This window comes from Zonotrichia albicollis, chromosome 8, assembly GCF_047830755.1.
Source record: "Zonotrichia albicollis isolate bZonAlb1 chromosome 8, bZonAlb1.hap1, whole genome shotgun sequence".
Taxonomy (NCBI): Eukaryota; Metazoa; Chordata; class Aves; order Passeriformes; family Passerellidae; genus Zonotrichia; species Zonotrichia albicollis.
The window spans coordinates 27,916,087-27,929,619 of NC_133826.1; the positions used below are offsets into that span (position 1 = coordinate 27,916,087).

The 13,533-nt window shown below is 61.8% G+C and overlaps 1 protein-coding gene across 1 annotated transcript; it reads left to right on the forward strand.

The window, feature by feature from the left end:
* Nucleotides 1-1,247: 1,247 nt before the first annotated feature.
* On the forward strand, nt 1,248-11,787 carry QSOX1 (quiescin sulfhydryl oxidase 1). The gene is made up of 12 exons (XM_074546392.1): nt 1,248-1,698; nt 3,847-3,947; nt 5,254-5,302; nt 5,480-5,582; nt 6,346-6,436; nt 6,666-6,811; nt 7,227-7,364; nt 7,491-7,620; nt 9,378-9,500; nt 9,610-9,754; nt 9,991-10,170; nt 10,520-11,787. The coding sequence occupies exons 1-12, from the start codon at nt 1,431-1,433 to the stop codon at nt 11,236-11,238; spliced, it is 2,193 nt and encodes a 730-aa protein (XP_074402493.1). The 5' UTR covers nt 1,248-1,430; the 3' UTR covers nt 11,239-11,787.
* The last annotated feature ends 1,746 nt before the right edge of the window (nt 11,788-13,533 follow it).

Consider the following 13,533-nt stretch of genomic DNA (forward strand, 5'->3'; position numbering starts at 1 on the left):
CTTCAGCCCCATTCCCATCAGCCTGGACCCACAGAAGATGGGTGGGAGCAATTCCCTGGGTTGTGTCTACCATGCTGTGTCGCCCCAGGCCAGCCTGTGTCAGGGAGCCCTGTGGTTTCCTGGAGCTGTGCCCCGTGTGGAGCCCCTGCCCTCCACTGCCTCGGCGAGCCCGGGCTCTGGCAGGCTTGTTTTTCTAGCATGGCAAGTCTGCCTGAAATGCCTAGGTGGGGCCCAGCATGGATAATGGCCTTCCTGGGGACAGAGCCAGCAACAAGCCCTCAGCAGCCATGGGCACCCCAACTCCCGGAGGTTCCCTGGCCTCAGGGGCTGGGGAGGGAGCGGAGGGCTGGATTTTGGGGCTGTGTCCACCCTGGCAGTGCCTGGCTCTGCCCCGGGGCACTGAGCAACGGGCACCTTCCGTCTGGGGCTGGGAGCCGGTGACGTGTGTGCGTGCGTGAGCGAGGGCACGGCCTGGCCTGGCCGGGAGGATGGAATCATGGAATCCTGGAATGGCCTGGGCTGGAAAGGATCTTAAAGAACATCTAGTTCTGTCATCCTGCCGACCCTTCCACTACCACAGGTTGCTCCAAGTTCCATCCAGCCTGGCCCTGAACGCTTCCAGGAATGGGGCATCCTCTGGGCAACCTGTGCCAGGGCCTCACCGCCCTCACAGGGAAGTTTGGTTTTTTCTCCCTAATATCTAATCTAACTCTCAGTTTGAAGACATTCCATTGAAGGGGCCACTGGGGGTAGAAGGCTGCTTTTTTGAGATGGAGAACTGGATTTTGTGGGTGTCACAGGATATCCTTGCTGAGTATTGCTGGTAGGTTTGGGGACAGGGCAGGGATGGATGCAGGGTGTCCATTCCACAGGGTGTCCAGGTGGTGCCCAGTGACGCTGGCTGATGTCAGGGTATCTGACCAGGGCACTGCCCTCGGGGTGCTCGTGTTGGTGACAAAATGCATTTTGGGGCTGAATCAGCTGCCTTCACCATTGCACCATCACAGATTCATTTAGGTTGGCTGGGCCGAACACCACCCTGCCAACCAGACCGTGTCACTCAGAGCCATGTCCACCCTTTCCTTAAACACCTCCAGGAGCCATGACTGCACCACCTCGCTGGGCAGTCCTCACTTTATCAGAATTGTATCATTTCATGCCGTTTGTCCCCCGATGGAAGGGTAACACTGCAGCAAAGGGTGGGGGGGCAGTGCTGGGCTCCTCCCCACGCTGTGAGGGGGCTGCAGGCCTACCGCGGGCCGGTGCCGGGGCTGCGGCCGCGCGTTCGTGCCCGCGGCCGCTCTGGGGCTTCCCCGCGCCGGCCCCGCCCCAGCCCCGGCCCCGGCGCCGGCCCCGCCCCGGGGGCGGTGCTACGGGAGGCTCCGGGCGCTAAAGGCGGCTCCGGGCGGTGCCGGCCGGCCTGGCGGGCGATGTGGCGGCGGCGGGCGCGGGCCGGGGGCCGCGGGGGGCCGGCGGCTCTCCCGCCCCTCCTGCTGCTTTTCCTGCTGCTCCGGGTGCCCGCGGCGCGGCCCGGCCGCCTCTATTCGGCCTCTGACCCCCTGGATCTGCTGGGGCCGGAGGCGGAGGGGCGGCTGCTAGGCTCCAGCAGCGCTTGGGCCGTCGAGTTCTTCGCCTCCTGGTGCGGGCACTGCATCCACTTCGCGCCCACATGGCGGGCCCTGGCCCACGACATCCGCGGTGAGTCCCCGGCCGCGCTGGCCCCCCTTCCCCTCATCCCTGCCTGCCCTCCCCATCGGCTCCGCGATCCCCCCGTGCCCTTGACCTTGTTACCCCCCACCCCTTATCCCTGTCTCTGTCCTCTTCCGTCAGCACCCGCTGTCTCTGCCCCGGCACTGTCAAATTCCCCTGCGCCTCTGTTCATCTCAGCACCCCTAAATCGTCCTCCCTGTGTCCCTGCGCAGGGGTCCCGCTTCCCCCAAGACCGGGAGCATCCTGCAGTCCCTCCTGCGTCCTTGCCCGTCCTCCTCCTCCTCCTCTCTGCCCGCGCCCTTAAATCCTCCCTGCATCCCGGGCTCTGCATCCTCGTTCCCGTGAGCATCCCTACCTCCCGTGTCCTTCCCAGCGCCGTCCCTCAATCCGCACTGCCCTACCCTCTGTCAGCCGCCCGAGATCCCCCCGCGGCCCTGCTCCAGCCTCCCTGGAACGTCAGCCGGGTGGGAAGGCCCTGCTCCCTCCCGGTGTCCAGGTTTCCCCCGCACCACACCCAGGCCTGGCTCAGCAGCATCCCTGCACCCCCTTTGGCAGGGAGAAGCTCAGGCTGAGCCTGCCCAGGCATCGGGGGTGTCCCGCTGTCCCCCAGACTTTCCGGTGCCAGCAGAGATAGGGCCGGCAGGTTGCTGGGCGCTGATCCCAGCTGGTTTGTTCCCGGCTTTGACCTTGATGCCCGGCCTGGCCGGTGCCAGCCGCGCCTGGGGACCCGCACACCCCGCTGCTGGGCCCCTCGTCCTGCCGGGACTCATCCTGCCTCCCCCGGCATCCCGGGGCTCTCCCTGTTGTTGCACTAATTGATACAGCGCGCTGGCTGCCGCATGAGTCAGGCGGCCGGCCGGGCATCCCGTCCCTCCGAGGGGATGCCGTCCCTCCCTGGGCATGCCGTCAGAGCTCCCCAGCGGGCAGGATGTGAGGAATGGGATGCGTGCCCGGGCCCCGCGGGGCAATGCCGGCTCTCCTGGCCCCTCTCCAAAAGAGGGCTCCCCCAGGGCTCCCTGCTCCGGAGGCCGAGCGAGGATGGTGTGCCCATGGAGGCGGGGCGGGGAAGCCACCCCCGTGCTGCTCAGCAGCCTCGCTGCCATTCCCGCGGGTGGATGTTCGTAGGAGTGGGCTGGACGGGGAGGATGCTGGGGTGACCTGTGGACACCACGTGCAGATGAGTATGGGAACATGCCTGGCTCCCTGCAGCAGCGCTCGTCACCGGCTCTCCTGTGCCACAAGTGCCAGGGCAGTGGGAAGCAGCTCACCTGTCCCGTCAGCTGCGACACGGGACAGTGTTTCCCTGCCTCCAGCATGGTCCTGGCCTAGGGCAGCATGGGCTCCATCTGTGTGCCAGCACCATGTCCCTCCCTGTCCCACTCTCAGGACAGGCAAGGTGTCCTATACTATAAATAAGCCATTTCAGAGCTTTATTCTCCATTTTCCTGCTGGTTTTCAGAGGCTGCTGCTTAAAATACCTCCATGCCCCTTTTTGTTCATGTGTTTTACCCCAGGGGCCTGCTGGTCTTCACTGGGGAGTCACAAATAGGGAGTGGATGCAGAGAACCTGGGCAGGCTCTGCTGCAGTGCCCTGGCCTGGCTGCTGTTTTTGGGTTGTTGCCTCTTGGTCTGGGGTGAGACAAACTGGAGCCTGTGTTCCTTGCTCTCCCCGAGCTGTGGCTAGCCATCCCTCCCCTTCTCCTGGTGTCCTCTTCCCGGGAGCTGGGGCAGAGGCTGGACAGGCAGAACCAGCCGGGCAGGCAGTGTTGGGTAGAGCTGCCTGTGCTCCAGCACTGGCAGAGCAGGGCGTGCAAAGCCGGCTCCCGCCTCACACGGCTTTCCCTGTGTTCCTGCTGCCTGGAAAGTAGGGCACCACACACCAGCACAGAGCACAGCCCTGGTGTTTGGGCTTGGAAACCATCAGGCACTGTCCTGTGAGGGGCAAGCAGTGGTTCTTGGACAACAGGATCTCTGCTGGTGGAGATCCCCTTGTGAGGGGCAAGCAGTGGTTCTTGGACAGGAGGATCTCAGCCCCTGGAGATCCCTCCTGTCTCCACAAGCACTCATGGGGAGGAGGGTGGTTTTTGGGGCCATGGGGGTGCTGAGCTGTGCTGACCTCATCCTCTGTCCCCACAGAATGGAGGCCTGCAGTGATCCTGGCAGCCATCGACTGTGCCGACGAGGACAACCAACAAGTGTGCTCCGATTTTGGGATAACCGGCTTCCCCACCATGAAGGTGAGGCTGCGTGTGCTGGGTACTGGCTGGGCTTCACTGTGCTTTGCCTTCTGGCCTGTCCCTGTCTTGCTCAATTGGCTTGACAGGGGTATTGCACCAAAATGCTCCCCTTGGGGCTTTGCAGGCTGAAGCTGTTTCACCCTTCCCCAAAACAACGCTGTGTCCTGGCTGCAGCCGGTGCAACTGCTGAGCGATGGAGCAACAAGGAGGGGGAAAGCCAAAACGGTGTTTTGTGGTGAAATACAGGGGCTGGATCTCTGCTAGGATGAGGGAGACTCTGAATCCCAAATTGGAAACACTTAAGAAAGGCTGCTTGAGGGCAGAGAGAGGTTGCAGGCACAGGTTTTGGAGGAGGGCACAGGGATGCTGCGGGAGGTTGGAACTCCTGGGAGCCTCCTGTGCTGGCTGGCAAGGAGCCACCCCTCCTCCTGGGCGTGTGCCCAGCCCTTTAGCTGTGTCAACACAGCTTCTGCGGAGCTTCCCGCTGCAAACGGAGCCGTGCTCCAACACAAGCAAGGAAGCCAAAGCACTCCAGGTGCCACAACCAGCAGTTAAACCAGGATTGCTTTGAGATGGAATGGGCAGGGATGAGGGTTTTATCAGACATGCCTTCAGTCCCAGCTTACAGGCTCAGCTCCAGGTGGGGTCAGATCTGGGGTTTTTCAGACAGGTTGGCGTGGTCCCAGCCCTGCCCTGGGGTCTCACTGAGTGCCCCCTGCCCTGGGACACTGATGGAAACATCTCCTGGGGCAGGGACATTGTGCTGACGTGGCCGTGCCAAGATGTCACTTGCTTCACATCCCGTGTCCCTGCCGAGCACCTTTTGCAAACAGTCCCAGCTCCCAGCCCAGCCTGCAAAGCAAACACCTGGCTGATGCAACCTGGTGTTTCTGCTCTGGCTCTGCCCTGGGTGCTGAGCCACTGTGGGAGGCCAGGAGTGGAAAAACTCTCTTTTTCCTACCTTGTCAGAGCTCTGGAGCATGGAGACTGGTTTGCAGGACTGGGAAAGTTCCAGCTGCCTCCCTAGGATCCCTGGGGACACCTGCTCCACTGCCTGCCAGTGCTCAGCCCTTGGCTGGACATGGCTCCTAGCCCATGCCTGCATCCTTCCCCTCTGGGGGATGCCCCAAAAGATGGGGACATGGCTGGGAGCTTCCTCTGTGCTGGCTCATGTCATTTAGCATGCTACAGTGTTGTGGGGAAACTGGGGCAGAGCTGGGAGCCTCATCCTGCTGGGTTGCACTGCCTCCTGTCCCACTCCAAACACTCACTCCAGTTTCCCCTTGTGATTTTTTTTCCCTTTCAGTTCTTCAGAGCTTTTAGCAAGAAGCCAGAGGATGGGATAAGGATTACCAGTGAGTATTCAGAGCCATGGGATTTTCTACCCTGGTGTGAATGGCCCTGCTGCCCACACCCCCCATACACTGCAATATGAGGGAGCTCTGGGGGGCAGCTCCAGGCAGCTTCCCTGGGCTCAACCCCTGGGATTGGCTTCCCCAGGGCTGACCCCTTGGTGTCCTGTCCCCCTGCAGATCCCAGTGCCACTGTGGAGGACCTGCGCCACGCCATCATCACCAACCTTGAGCAGAGCCAGGATGCCTGGCCACCCGCCTGTCCTCCGCTGGAGCCAGCAAGGTAGGGGCAGCAGGGGGCCAGGGTGGCCTCTGTCCCATGGGGAGCAGCTTTCTGGGGAAATCCTGAGCCCAGGATGAGCAAGGAGCAGCTACTGCATCACCCAGGTCCCAGGGAGATGACCTGGCCAGTGTGGAGCTGTGTCCATGGGCCGTGTTGTTACATCTCCTAATGAACCTGCTAGTGATTAGAGCAAGCAATTCCTGGACCTCAAATTCTTTGGGACATGGCAGTGTCATACCATGCTGAGTGAGGCTGTGTTAGAAGGTCTTTCCTGTCCTGAAAAAGGGTTTTCTTGATTCTGTACAATTTTGTTGGTATCTGAGTTGTCCTTGCTGGATGCAAGCAGTTGCTGCATTGTCCTGAGAAGGAGCCTTTGGATTTCCTAGAGCAATGGTCGAGCCAGGCACCTTCCTCAGGTACTCTGGTGCCTCTGTGTCATAGAAAAAACAAACCAGCCCTGGTTCAAGTTCATTGCTGTTTTTTTTCCCTGGGTGAGCCTACAGCTCCCTCCTGCCCTGCCCTGCCCGTGCTTTGTTTTCTACCTCCTTGGCCAAGCCCAGCGGGTTTTCTCAAAGCCTGTGAACCAGAGCAGAAAACTAGGCTGGAAACTTCAGCAGGAGGAGCTGCCTGCTCAGTGGGGCTGATCCTGCAGCAGCATTCCCTGCCAAATCCCAGTGAGCAAGGCTGGAGCTCCTTGTGAGGGGGAGGGCAGAGCATGCTGCTGATGCTGGGGCACCTGCTGCCGTGCTCCTGTCTCTCGCAGCGCCGAGGAGGTTCGCACCTTCTTCCAGAGGAACAAGGACCAGTACCTGGCACTCATCTTTGAGAAGAGCAACTCCTTCGTGGGCAGAGAGGTGGGTACAGCTCCATTTATCCCCCACTTCTCTTGGAGCCTGTGTGCCCGCTGCCTGATAGCTCCTGGGTGCCTGTGGCAGGGCAGCTCTCTCCAGGAAGCCTCCCTGCCCAGCTTGCACACAGCTTAGCCAGTGCCAAATGTTACACAGGGCACTGGACAGCTCTGCTGCCTCCCTGGTGGGGCTGGGGAATCCCTCTGCCCCCCTCATCTGACCCTGGGGCTTGCAGGTGGCCCTGGACATGCTGCAGTACGAGAACATTGCGGTGAGGAGGGTGCTGAGCAGCGAGGAGGAGCTCGTGCAGAAGTTTGGTGTCACCTCCTTCCCCTCTGGATACCTCCTCCTCCGCAACGGCTCCTTCTCCCGCCTGCCTGTGTGAGTGTGGGGCACGGCGGGGTGGCTCTGGGGGTGCTGCTGGGCTGCCAGCCTTGGGCCCCATCTCTCTGTGCACCTCTGTACTTGTGGGAAGGTGCATTAGGAACGGGACTGGCTGGTGGGAGGTTGCTGGTGGGCACTGAACTGCACTGCCAGCCCCGGCAGGAGCTGGAACACGGGACAATCCTTGTGACTGAGCCATTCCCTTCCCACATCTGCCTGGAGGGGGCATGATATGGCTGCCTGGGCTCAGCTCCGCTCTAGGATGTGCCTCTGCCCACTGCTGGGGCAGATGGAGAGTATGGAGCACCCCTTGCTCCCTCCCCAGCCTGAAGTACCCACTTGGCTAGGCCTTCATCTCCTTGGGGTCAGGTTTGGGAGGGACGAGGGACTTAGTGCTTCTCCCTCCTGGCAGGCACATCGAGGCGCGCTCCTTCTACACCTACTACCTGCGCACGCTCACGGGCATCACCCGCGGCTCCTACAAGCTGAACGCCACGGCCAGCAGCCTCAACGACAGCGACCGTGTGTCACATCCCCTGCGAGCCGACCGGTCAGAGCCTGCCTCCCCCTGCTGGGCAATCCGGGCCGGGCGGGAGAGGGGCTGGCGCTGGGAAAAGCCCTGGGGTTTGTGAGGATTAGTGGCTGATGGAGCCTCGTGTTGTGCTGCCCTCCCCAGCTCCAAGCTGTACATGGCCGACCTGGAGTCGGCGCTGCACTACTCGCTGCGGGTGGAGGCCGCCCGGCCCTCCTCGCTGTCGGGAGCACAGCTGGCTGCCTTCAAGTGCTACGTGGCCACGCTGGTGAAGGTGAGGAGCTTTGGGTGTTGGGGGGGAACTGCCTGTGCCTCCATTTGTCTGTCTATGAAGTGCAAACAGTGCAGGCCACCGTGCCCCAGCACTCGCTGGTAGTGGAGCATGGCAGCCTGGTGTCCTGGTGCTCAGTGTGTCCCATGGCAGTCCTCATCCATGTGGATCTCCAGACTCAGCCCAGAGTCCCAGAGGGAGCTAAGAGTGTTTCAAACAAGGTGGGTGTTGCCAGCTTTGGTGGCAGTGGGATCGTCACCTGTAGGAGGTGTTGAGGCAGGAGGTCTTTTCAGAAGAGAGGCTGTCACCTGCTGGGCTGTCAGAGATGGTCACAGGGGTTTGTCCTCTGGTCTGGATGCTCAGCTCAAGGAGCCAGTCTCTGCAGGCTCCTTTGATAATAGTCCAGGAAAGGAACTCCCACTCTGAGTCAGGCTCCAGACAAGTCTAATTTAAGGTCTCCTTTTTTCTTCTATGTTGGGCCTGGCACAGCTGAAGTGACGGAGAGCTTTGAGCCAGCACAAGCAGGGCAGTTTAATTTCCTGCTGTGAAGGAGTCCTGCTGCATTTGGCTGGTTCCTCCATTGAGCCTGCAGGAGCCTTGTCTCCATCCCAATCCCTGTCACAGCCCAGGCTGCTTTGCAGACTGGGGCCATGCCCTCCTTCTTTACTCCCTCCTTTGTCACCCAGGGTCTCATGCTCAGTTTGGACTTTGCATGGCCTTCACTGATGTGCAAGACACCCCCTGCTCTCCCCCAGGAAAGAGCTCCAGACACGTGCCTTAAGTCCTCAGAGCTTCATGTGGTTCCTCTGCCTGCCTCCAACCATTGCCCTCACTCTTTCTCCCTTCAATGTGAACTACAGAAATAGGGAAATAAATCCCCGTGACACCAGCTCCCTGCCCATGGGTGTAAGTGTGCTGGGGAGCAGCAATGGTTTTATTTGATCCATTTTTAATTCTTCCTGCCAAGTTTCCCCTCGATGAGCTGCAGCAGTGGGTGGAGGGTGCTGGTCCTTCCCCGGGGACGCTGAGCCAGCACTGCCATTGCCCTGCTCATCCACAGGACGGAGCAGCATCCCCAGGATTGCAGCCCAGGGCTCAGCCTGGGGGAGCTCAGCCAGCAGGTCCCAGCCTTAACCCTTGCACTCCCAAGAGGTATTAAAGGAAAGGAATGGGGGAAAAGTCCTAATGGGGGAAAAATGGTTCCTGGAGGCAGGGAATCACACAGCAAAGCCTTGTGTGCAAGGAGTCAGGGGGCACTGTTGGCAGCACAACTGCCAGGTCACAGATAACTCCCCTGCAAATTTGGGTGTTTTTATGTGATTCCCCATGAGCCTTGGAGGAAGAACAGCTCAGACTCGGCAAACTCCTCCTTCTTTTCACTTCTCCTTTGCTTCTGTTGGGTGCTGGTGTCCCTTCCTCCCCACAGGTCAGTCAGTCTGTCTGTCTGTTGGTGGCACAGGCTGCCAGGCTGCTCCTGTCCCAGGAGTGGTTTTACAGTGCAGCTGCTAATCGGCTTTGCCAGACTTATGGACAGAGTGGCTTTTTGCCTCCCTCACTTGGGGCTTGGAGCCTGAACATCCACACAGGGGCCTTGCCACCCCTTTGTGGGTGGGGGGACAAGCTGCAGACCCCAACCCCTCAGAGACAGGCACCAAAACCTTGGCAGGACCACGCTGCTGTCCAGCAGAGAGGATGCTGGTGCTGCCCTGTTGCTCCCAGGATGAAATCTGTGTTTTCTCAGCCCTGTCCCCCCTCTGCAGTACTTCCCAGGGCGCCCCTGCGTGCAGACCTACCTGCAGACTCTGGATGCCTGGCTGAGGAACTGGACAGAGCCCGAGCTGCCCCGCACAGTTCTGAAGGAGGCCATGAAGAATAACAGAGATGTAAGATGCCCATGGGAACCCCCAGCCCCTGCTATCCTTACCTCTGCCCCTTTCCCCCCAGCTGGCACTGCCTGCCAGCCCCATCACACCGTGTCCATCTGTCCACCAGGCCTCCCACCCCTCGGTGCTCCCCACCAACGTGACCTGGGTGGGCTGCCAGGGCAGTGAGCGCCACTTCCGTGGCTACCCCTGTGGGCTCTGGACCATCTTCCACCTGCTGACTGTGCAGGCTGCCCAGAACGGCCCTGACAAAGGTACTGCAGTCCCTGGGGGATCAGGGGCTCAGGGAGGGAGTGTCCAGCTGAGCTCTGGCACGGGCAGGGATGCTGCATGAGGACAAAGGCTTGTTTCCCCTGCTTCATCTCATCCAGGGGCAGTTTCCATGGGGGGACAAGACAGAGAATTGGGGTGTGGGGTTGCTGCCTCAGCTGTGGGACTGTGCTGGTGGCACAGAGGGGTCCAGGCTCACCCCTGTGCTCTGCTCCCCCAGAGTTACCCCTGGAGGTGCTGAGCACCATGCGCTGCTACGTCCGGCACTTCTTCGGCTGCCAGGAGTGCGCCGAGCACTTTGAGGCCATGGCAGCCCAGTCCATGGACAGGGTGGCCAGCAGGGAGGAGGCCATCCTCTGGCTCTGGTCACACCACAACGAGGTCAACGCTCGCCTGGCAGGTAAGGGGGGCTGCCAGCAGGGGAGCTGAGCTGGAGGAACATCCCATCCCTCCTCCTGGATGGGTCTGACAAATGGCTGCAGGGTGTAGCAGTGGGGACATCCCGCTGTTATTGTCCCCCATCCCAGGGGACAGCAGCTGGTCATGCAGCATCAGGTGGCCCCAGAGATACAGTTGGATCTTACATGCTCCTTAAAGGGAGCTTCCCAAAGCTGCTGTTTGCCCTCAGAGGACCCCTCCTCCCGGGGAGGCTCCTCCAAATGTCCCCATCCCCAGCTGCTGGATCCTCCGGGGTGTTGATACAGGGGGAGGGAGCATCACATGTCCTGTCTCACCCCCGGTCCCTGCAGGAGGTGACACGGAGGACCCCAAGTTCCCCAAGCTGCAGTGGCCTCCGCCGGACCTGTGTCCCCAGTGCCACAAGGAGGAGCGGGGGGTCCATGCCTGGGAGGAGCCGGCCGTGGTCACCTTCCTCAAGGCACACTTCTCCCCGGCCAACATCTACATGGACTACGCCGAGCCCGACCCCATCCCCGCGGCCAGGGAGGGGACCGGCGCCAGGCTGGGCACGGAGGGCTCGCGGGAGGAGAGGGGCAGAGGAGAGGAGGAGGAAAGGGAGGCGGAGGGAGAGCCGAGAGCGCCGGGGCACTCCCCCGAGCCGCGGCGCCCCAGCATCGTGCGGCTGAACCCCAAGCTGCGGGACGGCAGCGAGGACATCGTGGACCTGGATTCCTTCAGCGAGCAGCACTTCAAGAGCCAGGCGCTGCGAGCGGCCGCGGGCCGGCGCCGCCGCATCAGCAAGCGGGACACCATGGCCCTGCCCGCGGGCAGGGAGCGCCGCCGCGCCCCCGGCGTCCTGCTCCGGGACCACGAGGAGGAGGAGGGGGCTGCGGAGGGCCTGCGGAGGAGCCCCTGGCTGCGGGTGCTGGGACTGGGCTTCTCCCGCCTGGACATCAGCCTGTGCGTGGCCCTGTACTTCCTCTCCTCCATGTGCCTGCTGGGCATGTACACCTTCTTCCGCCTGCGCACCCGCGCCCGGAAAGGCCGCCCTGGCTTCCCCATGGCCTGAGAGGGCTGGGGGGCTTCCTAGGGTGGGTGAGCTGCTGAGGCAGGACAGCCCTGGGACAGCGATTTGTGCCACAGCGGGCAGGGCTCTGGCACGTCCCCCTCAGGAGCTGTCCTGCTAAGGCAGTTGCCTCACCCGGGGTAAGGGGTGGAAAGCTCTATTTGGGAGGAAGGAGGTGTCAGAGCATCCCCCTTCCAGTCATCGTGCCATGTTTTTGGGTAGGTGGGAGCTGGGACACGAACGGTGGTTTGTGTTCTGGCACCCAGCTGCCCTCAGGCGCTCCCTGGCACTGGGCTGGTTTCACACTGGGAGCCCAGTCCTGTGCTGGAGAGCAGCCCATCGGGGTCCAACCACTAGTGGGGCCTGGAGGGTGCAGGTTTAGCCCCCCAGAAAGGGGACACTGCTGGGTGGGGGCAGCAGTCATGGGTTCAGATGCATTTTGTGTCCCCTCTCTTTGAGATGTGGCCCGGGGCCTCCCCATCCTTGCTCGCCCCCTCCCCACGCTGTTGTTCGTTCTCTGCTTGTCTTAGTGGAATAAATTATTTTTGCCGATGCCTGCCCTGCCCTGCTGTGTCGGCTGGTCCCTGCCACGTGGGTGTGCTGGACTACCCCGCCCCATTCCTGATGTCCCTGGCGCTCCTGCCTCCACCCCACCTCGGGAAGAACACTTGGTTTAAAAATCCCTTCAATATTTTTAATTATCATTGTATGTTTTCTCCTGCCTTTTCCTTGGGGATGATGCCCCTCTGGACAGCTGCCCCCTGTACATCCCCAGGGCTGGCTCCTGGTTTCTCCTCAAGCAGGAGGAGGCAGAGGAAGCTGCTGGAATAAAGTTGGCACGAGTTGTGGAGCTGCAGCTCAGTGCTGGCCATGCCCGTGCTCGGAGCACGGAGACGCACGAAGGCAGCATCCCTGGGGACCGGGACTTCCGTGGGCGTGGGCCCCCTGCGCCTGTCCCCGATTCTCTCTGCCCTTTTATCCTTGTTAGGAATCATTAAGGAAAATGGTTGTTTTCCAGAGCCAGGGCCGGAGCCATCTGCTCTCCCAGCGCTGTCTAAATCCCCCTGTAACAAATTCATTGGGATTACGCTGCCCTCCCCTAATCCTGGCCCATCCCCCCGCGTGGGGGATTTAAAAGGATTAGAGCCCGGCCGATAATAAACTTTATTAAGGGGGAGGGGGGGTGTCAATCCGATTTGGAGCCTTTTTCTTGATATCTTCACTTTGCCCAGGTGGGAGGCTGGCGGCATGGGGAGGAGGGCGCTCAGCTCCGCTGCTGCGATCTCTGGCTCCTCCAGCGCTTCCTCCCTCACCTGCCCGTCAAATAAATTGTGTCCTTCCGTCTTTCCTTTAGTGTTTGTGCGTGGTCCCGCCTCCAGGCGTTGTGAGGCTGGCACCCGTGTCCTGCCAGCTCTGTCCCGCTCGGCCTGGGGCTGGGGCCGGCCCGGAGCGGGGCTGGGGCTCCCCCGAGCCGGGACCGGCCCTGCCCACCGCCGGTGATGGATGGGCAGAGCGCTGCAGCCCTGCTGCCTCCTTCTCCTTGATTTCCCTGGGGGGTTCATCCCCAGCATCAATAACTCCCCCCCGCCAGCTGCTCCCCTGTGTGGGATTGCGGTGTGGGGCTGCCCGCGGTCACCTCAGCCCCAAATGCCGCTGTGGGGCGGGCAGGGGGTGCAGCAGGTGCGGGAGGGGGGATTAGGGCCGGGGAGGTGGGCGCTGCCGGAAGGGGTTAGCGGGATGCCCAGATTAGCATCCCCGGCAGGCCCGCAGCCTCAAGCTGCTGTGCGCGCAGGAAAAAGAGAGTCCGGTAAATGGACTTTCCGTAATCCTGTTTGGTGCAGTCCCGATCCTCCCGGGCCCGGCTCTCCCGGCTGTGGCACCGGGCTGTCCCCCTCCAGCACCGGGGAGCCCCAGTGCGGGGCACAGCGGGGCTGCTGCAGGCTCGGAGTGTCCCCACTCTGTGTCCCCACTCTGTGTCCCCCTCTCGGGATGACTCGGGGACAGGTCCCCCTCACCCTGCACGCCGGGAGCTGCTGTGGCCACACTCGCAGGTGGCACAGGCTGTCCTGGGGACCCAGCCCGAGCCCCCGAGGTGCCCTCCCTGATGGGGTCACCCCTTCCCGGCTCTGCCTCGGCTCCCTGGGGCTAATTACCCAAATGGCCTCAGGGGCGGCCGCTATTCCCTAATACAATTTACCCTCAAGTGCAATTTAATTTTCCGCCAGGCCGGTGGCCAGCCCCCCGCACAGCCAGGCACCTTCCCACCCCTTCAGCGCTCGCTCCCTCCAGCCCTGCCCG

Coding starts and splice junctions, on each gene's coding strand:
- QSOX1 (XM_074546392.1), top strand. CDS start 1,431: ATGTGGCGGCGGCGGGCGCGGGCCGGGGGCCGCGGGGGGCCGGCGGCT. Junction 7,365..7,490: donor CATCCCCTGCGAGCCGACCG/GTCAGAGCCTGC, acceptor TGCCCTCCCCAG/CTCCAAGCTGTACATGGCCG. Junction 7,621..9,377: donor ACGTGGCCACGCTGGTGAAG/GTGAGGAGCTTT, acceptor CCCCCTCTGCAG/TACTTCCCAGGGCGCCCCTG.